This window comes from Bubalus bubalis, chromosome 9, assembly GCF_019923935.1.
Source record: "Bubalus bubalis isolate 160015118507 breed Murrah chromosome 9, NDDB_SH_1, whole genome shotgun sequence".
NCBI classification, from domain to species: domain Eukaryota; kingdom Metazoa; phylum Chordata; class Mammalia; order Artiodactyla; family Bovidae; genus Bubalus; species Bubalus bubalis.
Genome location: NC_059165.1, coordinates 89,982,003 through 90,004,135, shown reverse-complemented (window position 1 = coordinate 90,004,135; position 22,133 = coordinate 89,982,003). Strand labels below are relative to the sequence as shown.

The following is a 22,133-nucleotide window of genomic DNA, read 5'->3' as shown; positions in this document are numbered from 1 at the left end:
CTCATTGGAAAAGACCCTGATGCTGGGAAAGATTGAGGGCAGGAGAAGGGGAGGACAGAGGATGAGATGATTGGATGGCATCACCAACTCAATGGACATGAGTTTGAAGTCTGGGAGATGGTGAAGAACAGGGAAGCCTGGCGTGCTGCAGTACATGCAGTCGCAGAGTCAGATATAACTTAATGACTGAACAACAACCATTTATTTGTAATTGGAGGATAATTTACAATGTTGTGTTAGTTTCTGCCATACATCAAATGTGAATCAGCCATAGGTATATAGATGTCCTCTCCCACCTCCTACCCTATCCCACCCCTTTAGGTTGTCACAGAGCACCAGGCTGAGCTCCCAGCATCATACAGCAAATTCCCAATAGCTGTTTTACACATGGTAATATATATGTTTCAATGCTGCTCTCTCAATTCATCCCACCCTCTCCTTTCTCTGCTGTGTCCACAAGCCTGGTTCTCTATGTTTTTAACCTATTTTGAATGAGTATGTTATGACCTGTGAAAATGACATGAACACACGTTTTGGTGTCCACCAAGTTTTTGACCACAATCACACCTGTCTGCTTAACTGTTGTCTGATGTTTCTGGTTACATCGCTGGGTTGATGATTTTGCCGGTCATGACAGTGACCATGTGGCTCTAAAAGGCTCCAACAATGACCACCTGGTTCTTTACCGACAGTCTGAGGTTCCTGCCATGGGTGATTCCGTCCCTGCTTCTTAGATCAGCACAGACAAGCTGACAGCATCAATCGCAGGCAACAGAGGATACTACACGCCCCTCCCCACATGAGGGCCCCCGCTCATCAGAACAAGTGGCTGTCCAGCGGCAAAGCTGAAACCTGGCTTGGGTGGCACTACCCACGTAGGCTGCGGGTTTGCTCAGGACGTGTCCCTCCACACAGGAATTACTGCAGGACCAAGGCCTCCTGGGCCCGGCACACCACAGGCTTCCCCTCACAGCTTCCCTACCCCCACCCCCGCCCCGCCCCGCCCCACCCCGCCCATTTACTCCCAACCCTCTGAGCCACAGAAAAATCAAAGGCCCGGGCATAAATATCAAAAGCTGTGTTTAATTACAAGATTCAAACAGAAGCAAGGCAGAAACTGCAAACGGAAACTTCAGAAACTAATATCCCGCTTTGAATTCCTTGACATTTGTCAAACTTCAGAAACAAGAAAAGAAAAAGAGAAATTCCATCCGCGTTCGAACATTGACGACGTACAAAATGGCTTACAGGAAGGCGTGGTCCTCCGGGGAAGGACGGGGTCCGCTCGGACCCTCCCTCCCCTCCTCTCCTGCCCCGTGGCTGCCTCCCCGTCCCGCCTCCAAGGCCAGGGGCTCCCGTGGGGTGGAGCGGGGCAGGTCCAGCTGCGCCACCCCCACCCAACCGCGGGGTCACCTGTTCTGTTTAGGAAACACAGAAACAGGTGGAAGACGTCTTCTGGGGGTTTTTTTGTTTTGTTTTCAGAAACAAACATGGTTTCTTCCTCGGAGGCGTGGCTGAGACATGAATCTGGCGCTGGTATCGTTTGGAATGGATCATGGTTTGGCCCCCGCCGGTCTGCAGCAGAGCGGCGGGACGGGAGGGACGCGGAGCCGGCGTGGGGTCGAAGGGTCTGGGCCTCGCCTCTCGTCGTGGACGTGGAGGATAGGCCGGGGCCCTGGCGGTCACAGCCCCCAGTGCCTGTCCGGGCGGTGGCTCCCTGGCCAGCCCGACGTGGGGGCGGCAGCATCTCCGTCCTGAGGTTCAGAGAACCCTGTCTGTGAGGTAGAAGACGTAAGCCAGTTCCAGAGCCCCCCCCCCGCCCCCCACATTCCGGAAGCTCTCCGCCCGCCCGCGGTAGCTGGAGGCCCAGGTGCGTGCACTGATGGGGTGCTGAGCGTGCAGGTGACCGCGGCGAGGGTGGGGGCCGAGTTCCTCTAAGCGGAAAGGCAAAATGGGGCCACCGGCCTAGCGCCAGCCACCCCCCTGCTTCGGAGGAGCAGTCCGAGGGGCTCGCACCCGAAGAGGCGACACTACCAAGATCTCAAAAAGTCGTGGCCATTTATTAAAATATGGAGGAGCTGGAGCACAGGCGCTGGGCGCTCACCGCGGGGCCCCAACCCCACCGAATCGGTGACAACCCCAGTCCAAGCCCCGGGGGCCCTGCGGACCAGAGCCCCTCCCTCTCCCGCCCCCACCCCCGGGGAAGCAGCAGCAGGGTAAGCACCAAACTGGGCGTGTCCGAGGCCACCGGCGGAGGTGCCGCTCTGCCCTCCCCAGGACACCACCGCGCAGGGAGCGGACCGCGCGCGGGGGTGGCCTCTACCGGCTGGGGGCTTCGCGGCCACACGAGCTCGGAGCAGGGCTGGGGGCCGGGGTGCGGCCGGCGGGCTGGAGGAGGACGTGCGCATCGGCCAGACCAGAGCACCAAGTTGGGGGCCGCGCGAGTCCAGTCCGGAGCGCGGCGCCGAGTCTGCGCCCTCCCCTAGGCCGAGGGGCCGGGTGGGGCCGCTAGGCGTTCGGGTTCCTGGGGGGGCGCGTCTGCCCCGAGCTTCTTCTCCGGCGCAGACTGTTCTGGAGTCTGCTCTGCCTGCGGAGGGGTTGGGACCGCGTCTTCGCCAGGAGTTTGCCGGCCTGGGACGGGGGCGGGGGAGGCATCGGGGTCCGCATGGGGCTGCTGCGGGCCGTCGGTGGGGGCAGGCGCCCAGGGCGACTGAGGTAGGTCCTTCTGCGAAGGAGAGGCCGCGAGTTGGCGGGGCCGCGGGGTGGACGGGAGGGCAGGGGAGCCCCCAAAGGTGGGCTCAGACCGGGAGAGGGGCTGCGCTGGGACCTGCACCACCACCACCACCACCACCACCACCACCACCACCACCACCACAGGGACCCCGGGAGGCCGCGACCTGACTGCTGTGGCTTGTTCTCCCTCGGGAACCTTCCAGAACCCACCCACCTGCTCTGGACCGGGCAAGGCCCTAGGGAGTGAGAGCTCTGAAGATGATGGGCACTGAGCCCCAGAGGCCTTCTGGAGAGCCTGGGGGAGGGTCCAGTTGTAGACGGACTGAAGGGGGAGCTGGAGGCTCAGGAGACAGGAAGGCCCCGGGGATGGAGGGGGTTTCCCAAGGGGCCAGCAATCCATCCCTGAGTTCCAGGACTACAACGGTGGACCGACCCATCCTGCACAGGGCGCGGCCTCGGTCCCACTCCTCTATGGTTTCAGACAAGAACAGGGCCCAGCCTGCGCCTCGCCCACCCCAAAGCAGCGAGAAGCCCAAGTGGAAACCCGCTTCCCAGCGACACCCGACCTCCGGCGGTGGCAGGAGGGGAGGAAACACAGCACCGGGACAAGGCACTGCGGGGTTTAGGTGTAACGCTAGGAGGTCTTACTCAACTTTAACTCTAGTTAGGGCTTATTAGGCTATTACTGCTCGCAGACAGTCATAGCAAACTGGTATTCACCGCAAAGCCGCTGCCCGTCCAGAACACGCCCAGCTCCCTGCGCCAGAGTGCCAGGGCACAGCTGGTGACCAGCGTGCAGGGCACGAGGTAGAGGAGGGCGGGCTGGCCGCGCTGCATGAGGGCCAGCGCCATGAACGTCACCAGGAGCCCGATGCCGTAGGCTGCAGGGACAGAGACAGGCAGCGTGTCACCCCATGGTGACTAACGCACCGGGAGTCGATCCTCCCCACCTTCCAGGACGCCCCACCGCCCTGCTGGGGCAGGCAAGAGCCCACGCAGGGGTCAGCCCCCAGACTGGGGAGGCAGTCATGGGAGGGCCTGGAATCCTTGGGGTGGCTGAGAAGGAGCTGCAGAGGTGTCCCGATATCTCAGTTTTATAAACCTCTAATCAGAAGAATAATCTGAACCAAAGTAACAAAGGTACAGAACTAGAAAATGAAATCTTTCCCGAGTGATCACGTGAAAGCCCTGAAGGGTCAGATGGCGCCTACACTTGGCGCCGTCATCCAGAACAAACAGGGTGTTATTTAGGGCTGTGTGAATGCAGCCGTGCAGGGATCGCGCGAAGATGGACATACAACAGGCAAATGCGATGAGGGGCTAGCAAGGGTCAGTCTGAGCCCAGCAGAGGGTGCGGCGCTGTACTGACGGCTGTACTGACCTTGCAACTGCTCAAGAGTTACAAGAAAGATGGCTCACTGGACTCTCTCTTCCAGGCCAAGAGCCCCATCTCCAGCACAGGCCTCCACTCCAGGCCACTTGTCCTGCCCCTCACCTTCACGTTACTGAGCAATAGGATTGTGCTAGGAGAGTCCAGATTATCGACTGTGGACTCTCCATGTATCCTGAAGCAATCCATCCACACAAACTAGGGATCTCAGTGACAGGAACTACAGGACAATCTGACACACTGTGGTTCAAAGGGGAGGACCTGTGGGTGCGTGTGGACAGGTTGATCCCGGGGACTGTGACCCTGGGGGCCGGCATGGAGGACGGGTCCCAACTTCAGGAACCCAGGGGAGGGCGGACAGCGGTGGCTCAAAGGTACGCCAGCCGGGAAGGCCAGCCTGTGTCTGCCTGGCCCACTGGTGGCTGCGGCAGGGCCTATGCCCTCTGCACCCCCGCTCATCCTGAAGAGCTGACCCAGTGGGACAAGATAATTGGTTTGGACCATCTTAGAAACCACCAGGCTTGACAGAAAATGAGGAAGCATCCTGTCGGTGTCAATGAATTTGGAAACGAAACAAACTGAAGACAAAAGGGAAAAGAGAAAGACAAAGAAGACCAAAAAGAAAAGAGAAACAGCAACCACAGTATACAGTGAGGAGGCTGTGACGCAGGAGGGAGACCGGACGGTGGGCTTACCGATGGTGCAGGCCACGAAGTAGACCCTGGAGGACTGCACCTGGATGTCAAAGCGGTGGCAGTAGGCCACAAGCAGCCCTGCAGAGACAGGCCGTGGGCGGAAGCTGTGGGCAGCGGCCTGGCCATGCCCCAGCTGGGCAACAGTGCTCCCATGGAGGAATGGGGCACCAAGCGTTCCTCCCCAGCTCAGGAGAGAGCTGGCCTGGTGCCGCCCTGGACTCCTGGCAGGTGACTGAGGCCTCAGGCCAGTGCAAACCCCAGCTCGGCAGCCACCTGCTGAGGAGCCACCTGAGGCGGGGGGACCTTGGGGACAGAGCAGCTGGAGAGCCAGGCAGGTCTGTGCAACTGGGACCATGCCTCCATGGAGTCACCTCCCTGCCGTCCTGGCCCATCCAGCCAAGCTCCACCTCTGCTCACTGACCCACCAGCCCCTCTGGTCCAGCACCCCCAGGGACCCCCAAGCCACCCAAGCCCAGCCCCAGTACCTGGGACCAGGATGTCCCCGAAGCCCAGGAGGGAAAAGGGGCGGTCACACAGGGCCAGCGGTGAGGCGTTCAGTCTGGGTACCTTCAGCACCATGGGCAGCTGCAGAGAGGGGCAGTGTCTCCAGTACCTGCCAGCCCTGCTCCCTGCACACTCAGCACCTGGCCGCAGGATACTCCTACCTTCTCGTGGGTGGCTGAGTCTGAAGGCCCGGTCGCCACCTCCACCATAATGCTGTTCCCGCTCTAAGAGAAGGGGGGCGCTGCATCAGGAGAGGCTGAATGCAGCAGCTGGACCAAGGGGCAGGGCATGGGCAGGCTGGGGCAGGGCCACGGGGTGCAGGCAGGCAAGGGCGGGGCATGGGCTGCGGCAAGGCCCACCTTGGTCAGGAAGGGTGTGATGAACACGAAGAAGACGTCATAGATGAACAGCACCAGCAGCAGCAGTGTGCAGGCCTACGGACGGACGGACCAGGCGTCCAGAGGGCTGCCCTCCACCTGGGGACCTCCGCCAGCTCTGCCCCGCCCCCACCCCCACTCAGGGTGCTGATGCACAGATCCTCCAGGATGCATCAGCAACCCTGCCCAAGGCTCCGGCTTGCCCTGTAGGAAGGAACATCTTGCCACCTTGACGAGAATGTCAGAGCATGGGCAGCCGAGGCTCAGGGAGAGCCAAGATCTGGGCTTCTCTTCATTTTGGCAGCATTGTTCAGTTTATGGAATTTCTAGTTCCCCAGCCAGGGATGGAACCCCGGCTGTATACAGTGAGAGAACCAAGTCCTAAGCTCCGGACCAACAGGGAATCCCCTTCGCTTCTGAGTTCCTGATGGAAAACTCAAGAGACACACGGCCATGACTGGCCAGCCCCAAGTTTGGGCACCATCTTCGCATTTCCCTGTGTGTCTCTAGGTTCCCGCTGTGGGGTCGGGCCTCAGCCGGGGTCACAGTGCCAGCCTGGTGCTCCAGGCAGAGCCCCATCCTTCTGCCTGTGGGTTTCACCTGGTTCTCCTCTGTTCACCTCACCAACACTGCAACATCACCAGGGAGGATCCCCTTGGCCCAGCCATCACCGGTGCAGCAGCCATGCCGGGAGGCAACTCTGTGCTAATCCTCAAGCCCAAGGTGGCCAGAGGGACAGAAAAGCAAAAACCATACCACCCACAAGGGGCCGGGCTCAGAGCAGAAGACCCTGGGCAAGGCCACGTGGCAGGAGGGCAGCAGGCAGACACAGGAGGCTCCAGCCCTCATCCAGCGCTCCCCGAACCCAGGGGGACCCTCACCTTGAACGTGGGGAGGCGGATGGTCTTCAAGGTGTAGAGGCAGAAGGCGATGCCCAGCGCGTCCTGGAGGATCCAAGCCCACCTGGAATGCAGCACAGCCTCATCCTCAGGCAGGGTCTCCTGAGAGCCTCCACCGGTCGGCCCCACCCTCCCCGGCCACCTGGTCCAAGCCACTGGTGCCCAGCCTCCCACCAAGTGCCATGGCCCCGTCCCTCTGCAACAGTGGCCTTCACTCCTGGGGCACAGGATGGGGCAGGGGGTGAGGAGAGGACAGCTCTGCAACTACCGAGTCAAACTTTCCTAAAATATCTTTTAAATGATTTAGAAAAAGAAAACTCACACACACACACACCCCACCTTCCCAGCCAGGTGCCACACACACTCTCTTGGGAAATAGAGGCTTGGGGTTCTGAGGACACAGTCTGGAGCCCCAGGAGGCAGGGCCACTTCCAAATTTGCAAGTTGATGCTCTGATGAAGCTCCAGTACTGGGGCTCCCCTGCTGGAAATTGGCCCCCACCACCTGCTCCATCCTCCCTGCCCCTACTCCTCAGAGCTTCATCTGAGCACAGGGTCAGTCTCCAGGCCAGGGCACTGGTGGGAATGGTGCCCCGCGTGGGTGCCCAGACATGGTAGAAACCAAGGCCTGTTCTAATTTCAAGTGGGGGAGTGGGCCTTCTGGCTGGGACTTAATCTTAAGAGCTCATATTCTTTTTGTGTACAGAGAACTCCAAATATTTTCACGTTTTCCTTCTGCCAGTTAAATCTGTTGTGGCTCCAAACGGCAGCACAGCCAAGAGTGTTTAACGGCCCCGGAGAAGCTCAGAGAAAGTGCCAGATGGTGTCGGTAACAGCGGGGGCAGGGACATGGGGACCAGCAGTGGCTGCCTCTGGTGGGAGGCTGCCCAGGGGACACGAGTGTTTGCAAAGGCAGAGCAGTGGGCCCGGTGGCGCCAGGCCACATCCAGGCTGCTGCTGAGCCCATGGCTCCATGCCCGGGCAGCGATGCCAGTGGCATCTTCCGCCCAGATTGCAATTGCAGACCCCAGGGCACCAGACAGGCCAGGAGGCAGCTAGAGCTGGGCAGCCATCCGTTGAGCCTGGTCGGCACCTGGACAGCATGCAGTCACTGCGTCCAGAGCACTGACAGCAGGGCTTTTCATAACTGGGAGCTGGCCCGGATCCAAGTGCCCAGGTCAGACAGCTCGGGGAGGCGAGGGAAGTCAGAGCACCCAAGGACAGCACCCTGCTGCCCCACCTCCCCCCGGAGCGGCGGCACTGCACTTACTGGTCCTCATTCCGGAAGATGCCCCACACCACGCTGACGGCCGCACACAGCAGCGCCAGGAGCAGTGTGCGGACCTGAGGGCGCTTGTGGAAATAGGGCAGGCTGTTGTCAGGAACCCTGCAGGCAGGCAGGGGCATCAGGACTCTGACCCTCACGGTGCTGTCTGCCCAGCACCATGGGCTCGGCTCAACTCCTGTCCCAAAGCCTCCCATCCATTCCCCTGTTGCCCTACCTGGTGCCCCCCACCCCTACCCGGATCCCAGGGGGCCTGACCCTGAATGGGATGTTGGGGGAGGAAGGCTGGCTCAGAGCCATCCCCACTTCCCCAGGAACCCCCAGCCAGCCCTGAGGGGGCACCTGCCATATGCCTGCACCACGCCAGACTGACCGAGGGCTCTGGAGAGGGCCCTCAGCCTCACAGAAGCTGTGGCGCCTCAGAGGCAAGACGGGGAGGGGAGAGGCCGACAGGCGGCAGAGCGGGACCCCCACGAGTAGAGCCAGTGCGGGCCGCCCTGGGGGGCTCACCTGCACTTGCAGAACGGCAGCCTCTGCATGAGCGGGGACAAGCAGCTGTAGAGGCCGGTGGAGGAGGCCAGGCAGAAGATGCCAATGATGACATAGACTGGGGGGAGTTGCAGGGCGGGCGGCAGTGAGGGGCTGAGGGGGGCTCTGCACCTCACTCCCCTGGCAGGGGGGCGCACCAAGGGAAGGGAGGGGCGGCCCTGCCTGAGGCACTCCTTGAAGGCAGGGAGCACAGCCTCCACCCCCCACACACCGCCCTGGGCGTTGAGGCAGGGGACCCACCAAGCTGGTCATAGAAGAAGTAGAGCAGCACTAGCATGGAGCAGCACATGACCACGAAGACGCAGATCATGACCGGCGTCACGTCCACAGCCTCGTCCTCCTGCTTCTCGGGCCCATCATCCCGCTTGTGCTTCATGTATCTCCTGGAAAGACGGGCCGGTCAAGGGGTGCCCCGCAGCCGGCACTGCTTCTGGGGCTGCAGGCACAGGGAGGGGCAGGCCGAGGGACAGCGTACCTGGCCCCCGTCCAGGCCCACCGTGTGTATGAGGGTCCCCGATGGAGGACCCTGCCCCCAGGACCTCACGGGAGGGCGCCGGGAGCTCTGGTCCTCACAGGGAGGACTACCGGAGGTGGGGCTCTGGCACCTGGGCCAGGCTGTGGCGGTGCTCTGGGAGGAAGGCTGTGGGTCCAATGGGGCCGCCCTGGCCCTGGCCCCGCCCCAGCTGTCCCACAGGCTGCCCTGGGCTGCTGCTTTCCCCTGCCCAGCCAGGCCAGAACCCCGGGGGCCTCTCAGCGGCTCTCCTGGGTGTCATGCTGCCTTTCTATAGAGGCCCCTCTTGCAGTCCCCTGCCCAGTGTCCAGGCTGCCTGGCTGGCACCCACCCACACACACGGGGCACTTACTTCCTGACATCCCGGCTCCCAGCCCAATAGCCCCCGAGCGCGACGGTGCCCACGGCCATGAGGAAGATGATGACCATGTTGTAGTCCAGCATGGGCTCCTTGGGGGCGTGCAGCGCCGCCCGCACTGCCTGGCCAAAAGTCTGCCTCGGAGAGCACAACGGAGCTAAGGCTGGGAAGACCCCACCTCGCCCCACCCCATGCCCTCACCCAACACGTCTGACCCCAGAGAAGTGGGCCCTGCTGGGACAAGCTAACCAGGGGGATGTGAAGCAGCCGGGAGGTTGACAGTGGGTCCCTCGGTGGGGAGACAGGGAACGTAGAGTGGGACCCTGACTGTTCCCACCTCACTCATGTGCTGATGCTCACCTGCTCTGGATCTGACTCCCCACATCAAAGCCGACCAAGCCTTTGGTCAGCCCAGGCCAGAACAGGAGGGCATGAGGGGGGCTGGCACTTAGGGTCTCTGGCACATGGGCAGGGTCGGGGTCTCCTCTCCTGAGGTTCACGGCACTGTGGGCCCATCTCCCCGGGCCCTGGCCCAGCTGCAGATGGTGGGGGACAAGTGGGCGGCCCTACCTGGAAAATGTCCAGCATGTCTCGGTAGCTGAGCAGGGCCACGGGAATGCCGATCTCCTCATATTGCGTCTTGTTGCCTCCCGGGGGGACCTGTGGGGCCGGGGGCAGGAGAGGATGACTGCCCCTGGGTGGGGCACTGCGAGCCACCGACAGCCGGCTGGCCCTTGCAGCTGGCGGGAGGGTCCTGCATGTGTGTCAGGGTCCTCGGGGCCAGGAGGGCAAGCCTGTGGGTTCAGCCCCTCCCTCCCAGGGCTGAGCTGGGGGCACCAGTCAGTCTCGGGGAGGAAGAGACTGGCTCATGGCCCACGCCACCCACTCCCTCAGAGATCCTCCCCAGGCCTGGTCATACCCCGAGCACAGCTCTGGGATACAACCCCCTCCAGACCACAGTCGGAAAACCAAGCTCCCTGTCTCCTCCGCGCAGACCCCTGCCTCAAACCCTAACCCAGTCCCGCCCCCAGGGTCCCAAGCTGCCCAGGAGGCCTGGGGGCCACACCAGCGCCTCCTTGCTGACGATGAGCAGCCCTCGGGCCCCGCTGCCCTGGGCCAGCCGCACTTTCTCGTAGAAGGTGCAGTTCCCCCGTGCCACCAGCGGGATCTGGTTGCTGAAGCCTTTGGAGGGGAGGTCGGCGGGAGAGCAGAGCACGGAGCTGGTCCAGTCCCGCACCTGCAGGAGAGACTGAGGGAGGGAGGCCTTCAGAGAGGCAGAGGGGATGGTGGCCCGGGCAGCCAGGTGGCAAGGACCCCACGGGGCACACAGGCCACCAGTGACTGCCACCCCCACACTGCCTCACTGCAAGGTCGGGGGGGCCAGCCCCACAGCACGCTCTGCACAAAACACACACATGTGTACATGCACACACATACAACCCACACCCACCACACACAGACACATGCATGCACATGTGCACACAGACGCACAACACACAGACCCCAATCACCAGGCAGACGAGGGCGTCTGGAGCCCATCACAGACACCACACAGGGCAGGCAGGAGCTTGGCCTTAGTGATGACAATCGATCCACCTGCTAAACCAGGCACTGGGCATCCGTGTTCTCTGGGAGGAGTCAGGCCAGACCAGGGAGCAGCATGTCTGGGCCGCCCCAACGACAGGGATAGGCAAACCTCTGTGTCACTTGTCTAAGGATTTCTGGCCAACCACCCCAGCCCAGCATGGTGGGAGGGATGGGAAGTGGCTGATGCCCCGGACAGGGGACATCCCGCAGCAGTGTCCCAATCCTTTACTTACAACTGAGGAAACCGGGGCCCAGAGAGGCTGGGAGCTCCTCTGGGGCCACGTCCCTCCTCGGACTCCCAGCAGAGCACTTCCTCCGTCCTCAGGGGCCCTCCCCAGGATCCATCCTCCAGAGTTCCCCCCGGGACCCAGGGCAAGAGTGGAGGGAGAGGCGCCTTGGGTGGAGAGCCCCGTGGGGAGGGGCCCCAGCGCAGGGCCGCCCGCTGGACTCACCGCTTTGCTGAGGTCATGTGGCAGGTGGGCCCACTGCGGGTTGTAGAGGATGCAGTAGTCTTTGCCTTTGGGGCCACCGGTCTCAGACACCACATGCACCATGCCATACTCACAGGCCACCTGGACAGGGGGTGGAGTCAGAGTAGGCAGGGGCTGGCCTATGGCCCCACCCAGCTCTGGATGGTCCCGCCCTCTGCCAGCACAGCTGGGGCCCTCAGCTCAGGCAGACACAAGGGAGGGCAGGGCCAAGCCTCCTCAGGGAGATCTGCGCACCTCCATGTGGCTCCAATGGCTGAAAGGGAGGAGTAGAGCCACGCCACACACACACAGGGCCTGGGCCCACCCCAGCTCCTTGGCTTCTTGGAGCCAGAGGGGCCCAACGGGACCCCAGCTCTGCACACAGCAGTTCCAGGATCCATCTCTCTGTACCACCCGGAGGCGAGAGACAGACTGTATCCCTCAGTATCCCCCTAGAATCTTCCCCAGAGACAACAGGCAGGAGCCCCTTTGTGCTGGTGACAGACCCACACCCACCCCAGAATGTGTTGTAGTTGGGGAGCAGGGGGCTCTGACTCAGCAAGGGGTCCCCAGGGGCGTGGCCCGGACAGCATGCCTGGGACACAGACTGGCTCTCAGAAGGCCGGGTCCTCTGTGAACAGAGGCCAGGGTCAGCTGGCGGTGGTGCAGAGAGGGGCTGGGGTCCCCAGCTGGCCCTGCGTCTTGGTGTATCACCTGGAGCTGCTGGGTCAAGTGTTTGGCAAAGCTGTGTTTACAGGGCATGGGGCGCCAGAGACCAGGTATGCAGGCGCTGCCACCAGCGCTTGAGGGAGGGAAGGTCAGCGTCGTCCTGCACCTGCCCCTGCCCAGCCAACCCTGTTCCCTCTATCTGAGGCAGGACTAGGAGCCCTGGCTTCCAGGTTCTCCCCACCACCGTGCCGCACTGAGAGCCCCTGCCATGCCCCCACCTTGGGCCACTGCAGGGAGTCTGTGGTCCCTCAACCCCCAGGCTGAATCCGGCCCACCTCCCGTATTTGTCAGTAAAGTTTTACTGGAACATGGCTGCCTGGTTCCTGAATGCAGAGCCTATGCTGCTTTCTGCAGAGCCAGGGAGTTGTAGCAGAGGCCATGCGACCCAAAAAGCTTTTAGAAAACGTCTGCTGACCCTTGGTCTATGAGCCCTGAGTTGCTTGTATAACACAGGAATGGCTAGAAGCATTTCTTTTTAATTTAAAAAGGTCACTTAGAAGCACAAGAGCACATGTCCCAGCCCACCCCCTGGCCCCACCACAATGTGCACAGCTGGCTTTCCCTTAAGATATCAGCCTGGGCTGTGGCAAAGCCCAGAGAGCACAGTCTTGCTGTGGATACGGTCTCCTCCCGGGGGAGGTACAGGACTGGGAGCAGGTCTTCCTAAGGGCCCAGAGCTCTCAGTGCCCCTCCTTCCCCCCATTCCAGCACTGCCCATTCCAGTTTGGAGAATAAGAAAAGCCACCAAGGACAGGCCACCTCCCAATGCATTACAACCACAAAGCAGGTTCAGGAACTTTAGGGAAATTACGCTTCAAGATGACACTGAGAGCATCCATGCCAGGTGCTTAGACGCTAAGGGGTCCAGACGGGGAGCAGTCTGGGTAACACTTGGTGAGTTCTAGGAGAGGGTGGGGTAATCAGGACCTGGGAAGCTTAGAAAGAGATGTTTAGGTGGAGCAATGTGGGGCAGGGAAGGAGTGAAGGGGCAGATGCAAGAGGGGTGAGGAGGGGAGGGGAGGGATGGGGACAGGTGGGGGGATGGTGGAGGGGTACACGGGCAGGTGAGGGGCAGAGAAGGCACCCACGCGTTCAGATCTGCTGAGTAACAGACCCCATGTTGGCCATTGTATACACAACTTGTACCAATGGTGTGGGGGTGTCCAATCCCTCGTCCAGTCACAGAATGATAGGGAGTGAGCTCACGGTGGTGAGCAGGCATCCTCTGGCCCCATGGAGAGCTGGCCATACCCTTGGGCGCCATGAAGAACCATGCCCAGGGGTCTGTCCTAGGAAGAGCTGGCCCAGGTGCCCTCCTCACTCACTCCCACACTCTCCTTGGTTGCCCACACTCAGGGTAAAGTTCAAAACCCTCAACCAGCTGGGAATAAAATCCAAACACCCCAGCACCCTGCTCCGACCAGCACAGTCCACTCCCCTGGAGCCCAGCCCAAGGAGGCCGCACGCCCTGCCTGCCCTTTACCCCATGCTGGAGCTGCTCCACTGCTGCTCCCCCCACAGCCCCGCCCGCCAGAGCGCCTGACAGGCCTCCACCTTCCTCAGGTGTAACCACTGGAGCGTCCTATGGGCCACTGTAGTGGACTCTCACCATCTCCAGATAAATAATCAGCTCTCAGGAGGTGAAGGGGAGAACGAGACTGACAGACACACACTATTATGTATAAAATAGATAACTACCAAGGACCTACTGTATGTCTCAGGTGGCTCAGTGGTAAAGAACCCACCTGCCGATACAGAAGACTCAAGTTCGAACCCTGGGTTGAGAAGATTCCCTGGAGAAAGAAATGGCAACCCACTCCAGTATTCTTGCCTGGGAAATCCCAAGAACAGGGAACCTGGTAGGCTGCAGTCCACGGGATCATAAAAGAGTTGGACACGACTTAATGACTAAACAACAACAAGAACCTACTGTATAGCACAAGGAACTCTACTCAGTACTGTGTAATGGCCTATATGGAAAATAACCTAAAAAGGGGTAGATATATATATAACCGATTCACTGTGCTGTACACCTGAAACTAACACAATACTGCAAATCAACCATACTCCAATAAAAATTAAATAAATATCTACTATTAAAAAAATAAAAATCACCAGATCTCACACCTCCAGCCCTGCCCTCGTCACCTGCAACTTTCTCCCTGGAACACCTTCTTGACCCAGCAAACTCCTACTCATCCCCCAGAACATCCCTCCGGTACCTTTGCTTCTTGCTTCTGAAAATCATTCCCAGGCCAACCGCGCTGTTCCTTCTGTGGTGTTCTTGTGACCCTTCGCCCACCTATAGCTTTGCCATTTTTTTTTCTTTTTCTAAATATTTAGAAAGCGCAAAATCCCTGCTTCCAATGGGTCAGACTGCTGAGGAAGACGAGCAAAGAGGGCTGGGGGAAGTACAGAGGGCTGGCAAAGCAGCTGGGGAGGGGGTGAGCCAGAAAGCTGCTGGAATGTGGCACCCCTAAGCTGAGACCAGAAACACAACGTTGGGGGGAGTTAGGATTCAGGGAAACAGAGCCCAGTGAGCAAAGTGCCTTTAATATGTTAGAGCTGGAAGCAAAGGATAGTTTCCTGTCAGCCGGATCACAGAGTCCTCCTGAATGTATCAGTGGCACCAGAAAGCTCTCATTTGGACACAAGATCTGACACACTTTGAAAGAGAGCCCTCCTGCAGGGCTGAAAATGAACTGGGAGTTTGGGGGACAAAAGCGGCCTTGGAGAGAACCCAGCAGCCTGAAGCATTGGTTGGGGGACTGGCACAGAAAGGTCAAGGTTAATGGCCCAGTTTGTAGGGCTGTTGGGGGAGGGTGGCACCATTTCCAGAGTTGTGGAATTTGGGAGAGAGGGAGGGTTTGGAAAATAAAAAATGCACTCATGGTAATGTACATCAACCATCTCCAGGTCTGTCCCCTAGTGGCGACCCTTGAGGTTAAGTGACAAACAAGTAGCATGCCCCGCGTCCGTGATCCCCTACATCCTCTCTCTGACTGTGCACTGTACACTTATCCTCCTTTTGCAGACGACCAACTCAAAGCGGGAACTCCCCTGCCAAGGTCACTGGAGAAAAAGATGGGGCGGAGATTCGACCCCACTCCAGGGCTGGGCTCCTGGCTGCTTCTGGACGCCGCCAGACACTGGGTGCCATGCTGGACAGTTGACTACAACCACGGGGAATGGGGGTAGTATCGCTTTCAAGGGGATGCCAGGGTCAGAGAGGGGTAGCCCCCGGCTAAGGCCACGGAGTCAGATAAGGGCGTCCCAGAGGCGGGCGGCTGGAGACCCCGAGACAGACCAGCAGGGGCCAGGGAGGGAGCGGGGTAGTGGAACCTCAAACTTTAGATCCGGGCGGAACCCAGTGACACCACGGCTGGGAACGGCGTCCAGAGAGGGAAGGGAGACCAGCCAGGGGACAGACCCGCAAGGTCACGGCCGGGCCCCAGGCCCACGGGTTCCGGCACCGGGGGCGCGGAACCCCTAAGCTGGCCCCAGGCCGGGCAGGGCGGGGTTCTGCGCGGGGCCGGGGAGGGGTGAGGAGCCGGGGCACCGCGGCCGGCGAGGCCAGCGGGGTCGGCGCCGCCCTCACCTGGGCCGCGAGGAGAAGGAAGGCCGCTGCGAGCCGCGCCAGCGCCGCCGCCGCCGCCGCCGCCGCCATGTCGCCCGGTCCCCGCCACAGGCGTCGGCAGATGTTTCCCAGCAACGCCCCGGCGCAGAGCGCCGCGCAGGCGCCCTGCGTCTTTCGCGCATGCGCGCAGCGGTAGGTACAAAGGGCGCAGTGGCGGCGCCTGCGCATAGCGACGCGGCGCGACAAGATGGCGGTGAGCGTGCGGCGCTGCTGGTGGGGTTGGCGGGGTTCGCCGGGCTGGCGGGGTTCGTCGGGCTGGCGGGGCTGGCGGGGCTGACTGAGCAGACTCCGGCCGTGTTCCCCGCCTCACAGCGTTCTGCATCCCCTGCAGGACAAAGAGAAGAAAAAGAAAGAGAGCATCTTGGACCTGTCCAAGTACATCGACAAGACCATCCGAGTGAAGTTCCAGGGAGGCAGAGAAGGTGAGGCCCCGCTGCCCTCCCCCTCCACGGTCCACGAGGAGTAACGGGAGGCGGTACCGGTAACGGATGCCTTAGGGCGCTTTAGGCGCTTGGCTCGGACAACTCGTCCGGCCTGCTGCCGGCGCCGGCGTGTAGGAACGGTTACACCCCTTTTGCAGGTGGGGAAACTGATGCACGCAAAGGGGCCCAAACCTCACCCGCAGCCACAGGGGCTGGGATTCAGGTCTCTGCTTCCTTTGGGTCTTGTCTCACCCAGGCGGCTGCCCCAGCCCCCCACGGGCACCCTCAGCACCAAGGTTTCTCAGTTTCGGCACTGCTGACATTAAGGCCGCATTGTTCTCTGTAGGGGGCCGTCCTGGGCGCTGTAGGGTGTGGAGCAGCGTCTCTGGTCCCACCGACTCGATTCCAGGAGCACTCTAGTCCTGATGACCACAGGCATCCCAGACATGGCCTAGTGTTCCCTGGCAGGGGCAGAATTGCCCCAGTTGAGAACCCAGGCCCTATACTCAATTTACACGAAGCCACCTGAGGCACCTGTTGAAAGCAGACCTCATCTCCTTGTTCACCACTGTTCCAGGGTAAAGAATGAGCCTTTTGCTTTTGAGTGAGGCAGGCAGATCTCAGCTGCTTTGGGAAGCTCTGCTTGACTCTGCATCCCGAGTCAGGGTCCTTTGGTATAAGCTCCTGGTAGCAGCTGTCACCGGAGAAGGCAATGGCACCCACTCCAGTACTCTTGCCTGGAGAATCCCATGGCCAGAGGAGCCTGGTGGGCTGCAGTCCATGGGGTTGCGAAGAGTCGGACACTACTGAGTGACTTAACTTTCCCTTTTCACTTTCATGCATTGGAGAAGGAAATGGCGACCCACTCCAGTGTTCTTGCCTGGAGAATCCTAGAGGCAGGGGAGCCTGGTGGGCTGCCGTCTATGGGGTCACACACAGTCGGACACAACTGAAGCGACTTAGCAGCAGCAGCAGCAGCAGCTGTCAGGGCTTGGCAGGTTTTTTCAGTTACTGTGAGGCTTTAACTCTGCATCTCCCTCTGCGATCTGGTGAGGAGACCAGCAGGAAAGATGATGCAGGGTTATGTGCAGAGTGCGGTCCAGGCAGAGCCCCAGCTCACTGGCTGTGGGACTTTGGCCAAGTCGCTACCATCTCTGAGTCTGTCTCATTTGTCAGAGGCTGTTAACTCCACTTACCTCAGCAGTGGTGATGAAATTACAGGGCAATGTCGTTAGCCAAGTTCCTGACACTTAGTGAGCACCCAGTGCTTCACTTATTCAGCTACCTCTGATCTTCAGTTTCTTTGTTCGTAAGATGGTGATTCAGACCCCTCCTCCTCTGAGATGTGGACACCTGGGTAGCATCAGAGTGGCTAAAAACGCAGTGCCTGCCCGTCTAGGTACCCAGCCCAGTGAGGCTCTGAATCTGAACAAACACTGGCACCATGCTGGTTCTGGGATGTACAAGGAGATGGGGCTCAAGGCGCTTGTGTGTGTGTTTTTTAATTTAGCTGCATAAGGTCTCAGATTCCAGGCCAGGTCTCTCTAATTATGCCTTTTGGGCTTAGTTGCTCCATGGGATGTAAGGTCTTAGTTCCCTGACCAAGGATGGAGCCCACATTTGCTGCACTGCAGAATGGATTCTTAGCCACTTGGACCACCAGGGAAGTCCCTTCTGTTCATTTTCTATGCTTCAACAACCCATTTTTATCTCACAGCACCTGTGGTTCCAGACTCTGGGTGCCTCGGGCTCAGGTCTCTGACGAGGTTGCAGTGAGGGAGTGTCTCTGGGAGCCCATCATCTCAGGCCCAGGCTCCCCGTTTTCTGGCAAGTGTTGGGCAGGGACCCTCTGGGCTCCTAGAAGCTGCCCACCGCCCCTGCCACGGACACTGTCCACAGCATGGCAGTTAAGTCCTTCAAGGCTAGCAGGAAAATCTCATTTTTTCAACTTCGCTTTTCAGAAAGGGCCCATCCTTTTAATGGCTCACCTGTCAGGTCAGGCCCACCCAGCATAGCCTCCCTTTAGATTCACTAAGAGTGGACTGACTCATGGACCTTGATCACATCCACAAAGCCCTCTGTTACAGCCTGACCAGACCGATGTCTGATCGAGGATTCCATCCCACACCAGAGGGAGGGGTGGGGGAATGCTGGATTCATCTGAGAATCCCACCCACCTGCTGCAGCATCTCCCCAGTAAGAAGGGAGGAGCCCCAGGTGTGGGCTTACTTCCTTGCCCGGGGCCAAGTGCCCAGATGTATTACTGGATTTGTCACTGTCCATCACCCCACTTGGTGAGCGCCATCACAGGCTTGAGGAGGGCTGTAAACAGTAGAGGAAGCAGAGCCAGGGCCTTGCACTCAGGCAGGGCTGGCAGACTTGTTCTGCAGAAGACCAGACAGGGAACATTTTCAGCTGTGTTGGCCAGACAGTCTCTGTTGCAACTCCTCACCTCCACCATTGCAGCAGCTGAGCCGCCACAGCGACATTTAACAAACGAGCGCGGCTGGGCTCCAGTTAAACTGTTTACAAAACAGGCGCAGGCGGATTTGCCGACTGTTGCGGCGGCGATGGTGTGGGGTCAGCTGTCACTGCTCATCTCCCAGGAGCCCTTCCCTTGCTCCCCCTTTGGTCCTGCATCTGTCCTGTCCCTGGAGAGGCTGCTGCCACACCTGCATCTGGCTGGGGGGTGGCCCCTCACCAGTGAGGGCACCCCAATTTCATGTGCTGACACCCTCGTGCGGCTTGCACTTTGTCCAGAATGACCATTGATCTTATGCTTGTCCATCTCTCTTCTCTGCTTGGTGATTCCGACAAGCCAGTGGAATCCTGAAAGGGTTCGACCCGCTGCTCAACCTCGTGCTGGACGGCACCATCGAGTACATGCGAGGTGAGTGCAGCTGTGGGGCTCGGAAGCGTCCTTGCCAGGCCTTTCTTACTGTTCCTGGGCCGCCACCCACATGCTGAGCCACCGTGAGCGTGGCGCCTGGTGGGTCAGACGGCTGACAGGTGTGTTTGCTCTGCCACTGTCCTGGTGGGGCTCAGTACACTGTCATCTCGGGACTTCAAGAGTGGAGTGTTTTCCGGATTCACTCATCACCAACCCTGAGCACTTGCTGGAGTTAAGTCTGCCTGGTGGGGCTAGAAAGGTGCTGCATCCGCCGCCATAAAGCTGGCTTCCAGGGGGCTCATCCTACCCCCTCTCTCCTGCTGTCTCTGTCTGTCAACTCCCTGCTGCTGACAAAGGGTCCCCGCCCCTTCCTTTCCCCTCCCTGTCTCCACAAGTCCCCAGGCCCACCAGCTCAGCCCGAGTGCAGCACAATGGAGCCCCCAGGTTCAGGAGAGAAGGGGGTCTCGCTCCTCCAGGGACTGTCGATGTTGAAGTACACGTTACTCTGGTGCAGAGTAAATGCGACCACACGCAAGTGTCAGAGGCCACCAGGCAGAGGCCCTCTGTGTGGGAGGAGCAACCCTGTAGGGCCTCTTGCCCGCCCTCATTTTCTGTCTTCCCTCGGGGTTTACCCAGAGTCCTGCTGCCGGGGTCCTGGCCCAGCGTCCTCAGGCAGATGACATTCTGGAAAAGGACAGCCTCACCCTGTGGGGCTGCTAGGAGAACCACATGAGCTGGTGTGTGCCATGCACTTACATGGGGTCCCGGCTTGCTGGTCCAGCGACTTTTTGCCCTCTCCTCACCCCAGAACAGCCCCAGGCCCAGAGCCAGCCAGACCCATCCCTGCAGCTCCAGGAGGGAACGGGCAGGCTCAGACAGCTGTTGTCCTGCAGGGTCTGGGAGTGGGGAGTTGCACCCCAACTCAGCCTCTCCCATCATGCAGTAGTCTCTGAGAGCAAGCTCTCCATGTGCTGTCACTCCCCCCACTGGGAACAGCCCGTCGGTGCGGGGGTGAATGGTGGCCCTCCAGGAACTCCCAGATGCTGCAGATGGGTTTTTCTTCTCCCCACCGCCCCTCTGAGCACTCGGTCCATCTCCCCAGGGCTGTGTTCTCATTGTGGAAGGAGGGCAGGCTGCACAGGGCTGTTTCCAGAACTCTTCCTAAGCCTCTCCGTCCATCTCCAGAGAAGCTGCCAACGGGCTGGGGGAAGCGGAGGTGGGGGGTGGGAGCTTGGCCTGCCTTCCCTCCCCTCAGCCCCCACACTCCACTTCTTCCCACCCAGGCACATCTCCGGGCATCTTCCCACACCGCCTCACTGCCACCCCTCTTCTCCCACAGACCCCGACGACCAGTACAAGCTCACAGAGGACACGCGGCAGCTGGGCCTGGTGGTGTGCAGGGGCACTTCGGTGGTGCTCATCTGCCCGCAGGACGGCATGGAGGCCATCCCCAACCCCTTCATCCAACAGCAGGATGCCTAGCAGCCAGGCCACTGCTCCTCTGACTTGGCCACCCGTCCGAATGGAACTCTTTTTTGTATAACTTACATTTTTGTTTTCTTAATAAAATTGCAAACTTCAAGTGTCCAGGAGCCCTGGAATCTTCCTTTCAGCTTTGGTGTTCTGGCAAAACCCGGACCTGGGGATTTGGTTCATTTGGCAGAGTTTGAGCCCTGGCCGGAGACTTGGTGGTGACCAAGTGTGCATAGTGCCGGCGGGGGATGGGTCGTGCCTCTGCAGAGACCCCCCAGGGATCACCGCCTCTGTGGACACCCCAGCCAGCCTTCTCAGCGGCAGCTCCTGTCCTTTCAGTGCCTCCATGCTCTGGCCCAAGGGGTCCTGCAGAGCCGGGTCCACTTTGTCATGTCCCAGCACAGCCATGACCCCACAAAGGACAGACTAGATGCAGCCTGCTATCCACCTGGCCCACGACCCCAGAGGTGATCTAAACCTCTTCCCCGCTCGTCTCAGAGGACAAGCCCACCCTGCCCGTCAGCCGGCGACCCCAGGCCATCATCATGAGCGTCCCCAGTCCCTGTCCTCAGGAGCACGGCTTTCTCCTGGCCTCGTTCCATAAACCCAGTGTCCTTGTTAGGACCCTGCCCCCATGGGCCCATCCCTGCTGACAGCAGGCTCGTCTCATTTGTCACTCTGGAGCACTGATGAGGGTGGATGGGGGAGGCCAGGAGTAGGCATGAGTTGTCCTGGCAGAAAGTTTAAACTGGGACCCCTCCCCCAACACCTGGGGACACTGGAAGTGGCTACAGAAGGAGACCAGGCTGGGTGACTCCCTCGCTACCTGTCCTCCGTTGTCGCCACCAAATAAAGGGAGAGCAGCTGGCTTATCTCAGAGATCTGAGCTCTGCCATGGCCCAGCAGCATTAGCCCCTGCTGCCCGGAATTAGCTGTGGGGCCGCTAGCCAATCCCACATGCTCCTCCCTCTGCCCCACTTCCCTGCCATCTGGCGGCCCTGCCTCCTCCCGCCCCCTGGCCAGCGTGGGGGGGGTCCCTGGGCAAGCTGGGGTCACAGCCCCGGGGAAGGCTGTGACCTAGAATCTGCACACACCCAGCCTGCCAACATCCAACCCCTGTGCTCTGGTCTTGGGGAGCAATCGACAGCTGGTGCCTGGGGCTCGGGCAGGGGGCTCACACAGTGGAGGGACTGAGAACCCAGGCACCGGAACCTCTGTTCTGCACCTGCACAGCCTGTGCTGTCTGAGACCAAGATACAAAGGCGGAGACCCAGAACTCAGGGTCAGAGAACCCAGGGGCCTGGACCCCAGGGTGAGGTGGGAGTGGGGTAGGGGAGCAGTGAGGCCTCGAGGCTAATCAGACCTCTTTAGAGCCCCCGAGGTAGCCGAGGGCTAGGACAGAAACGAGAACACCTGATTTTTCCAGCCCCCAGCAAGGCTTGTCTCTGGACCCTCTGCCCCCACACAGCAGTCCCCCAGGCCTCAGACCACTCTCCACCCACCCCTCCCCTCCCCGCTGATGAACAGACAAGTTCTCTGTGGCCACAAAGTCCAAGGCTCCAGTTCTCCTTCCCCACTTGCTATGTGACTGACAGCAAGTGTCCCAACCTCTCTGAGGTCCCATT

At 60.2% G+C, this 22,133-nt stretch overlaps 2 protein-coding genes across 7 annotated transcripts; one reads left to right on the top strand and one right to left on the bottom strand.

The window, feature by feature from the left end:
* Positions 1 to 1,063: 1,063 nt before the first annotated feature.
* Positions 1,064 to 15,891, bottom strand: SPPL2B (signal peptide peptidase like 2B). Of its 5 annotated transcripts, none has more exons than XM_006047825.3 (15): positions 15,685 to 15,891; positions 11,340 to 11,459; positions 10,367 to 10,549; positions 9,871 to 9,960; positions 9,295 to 9,434; positions 8,672 to 8,814; positions 8,393 to 8,489; positions 7,868 to 7,984; positions 6,581 to 6,662; positions 5,682 to 5,756; positions 5,484 to 5,546; positions 5,304 to 5,403; positions 4,819 to 4,896; positions 3,454 to 3,614; positions 1,064 to 2,725 (listed from the first exon to the last, which is right to left on the bottom strand). In XM_006047825.3, exons 1-15 carry the CDS (start codon positions 15,889 to 15,891, stop codon positions 2,483 to 2,485), a joined length of 1,899 nt encoding a protein of 632 aa, XP_006047887.3. In that variant the 3' UTR covers positions 1,064 to 2,482. The 5 variants fall into 5 exon arrangements, with proteins under 5 accessions (XP_006047887.3, XP_044803831.1, XP_044803832.1 ...); XM_044947896.1 differs by having other exon boundaries at positions 1,064 to 2,722; XM_044947899.1 differs by having other exon boundaries at positions 2,679 to 2,725; positions 3,387 to 3,614.
* LSM7 (LSM7 homolog, U6 small nuclear RNA and mRNA degradation associated) lies at positions 15,844 to 20,617 on the top strand. Of its 2 annotated transcripts, none has more exons than XM_044947901.1 (4): positions 15,844 to 15,936; positions 16,055 to 16,145; positions 18,964 to 19,035; positions 20,375 to 20,617. In XM_044947901.1, exons 1-4 carry the CDS (start codon positions 15,844 to 15,846, stop codon positions 20,515 to 20,517), a joined length of 399 nt encoding a protein of 132 aa, XP_044803836.1. In that variant the 3' UTR covers positions 20,518 to 20,617. The 2 variants fall into 2 exon arrangements, with proteins under 2 accessions (XP_044803836.1, XP_044803835.1); XM_044947900.1 differs by having other exon boundaries at positions 15,892 to 15,968; positions 18,968 to 19,035; positions 20,319 to 20,617.
* Positions 20,618 to 22,133: the final 1,516 nt, after the last annotated feature.

Coding starts and splice junctions, on each gene's coding strand:
- SPPL2B (XM_006047825.3), bottom strand. CDS start 15,891: ATGCGCAGGCGCCGCCACTGCGCCCTTTGTACCTACCGCTGCGCGCAT. Junction 10,550..11,339: donor CACATGACCTCAGCAAAGCG/GTGAGTCCAGCG, acceptor TCCCTCCCTCAG/TCTCTCCTGCAGGTGCGGGA. Junction 4,897..5,303: donor CGGGGACATCCTGGTCCCAG/GTACTGGGGCTG, acceptor CTGTCTCTGCAG/GGCTGCTTGTGGCCTACTGC.
- LSM7 (XM_044947900.1), top strand. CDS start 15,911: ATGGCGGTGAGCGTGCGGCGCTGCTGGTGGGGTTGGCGGGGTTCGCCG. Junction 15,969..16,054: donor GGGTTCGCCGGGCTGGCGGG/GTTCGTCGGGCT, acceptor CATCCCCTGCAG/GACAAAGAGAAGAAAAAGAA. Junction 19,036..20,318: donor CACCATCGAGTACATGCGAG/GTGAGTGCAGCT, acceptor CTTCCCACCCAG/GCACATCTCCGGGCATCTTC.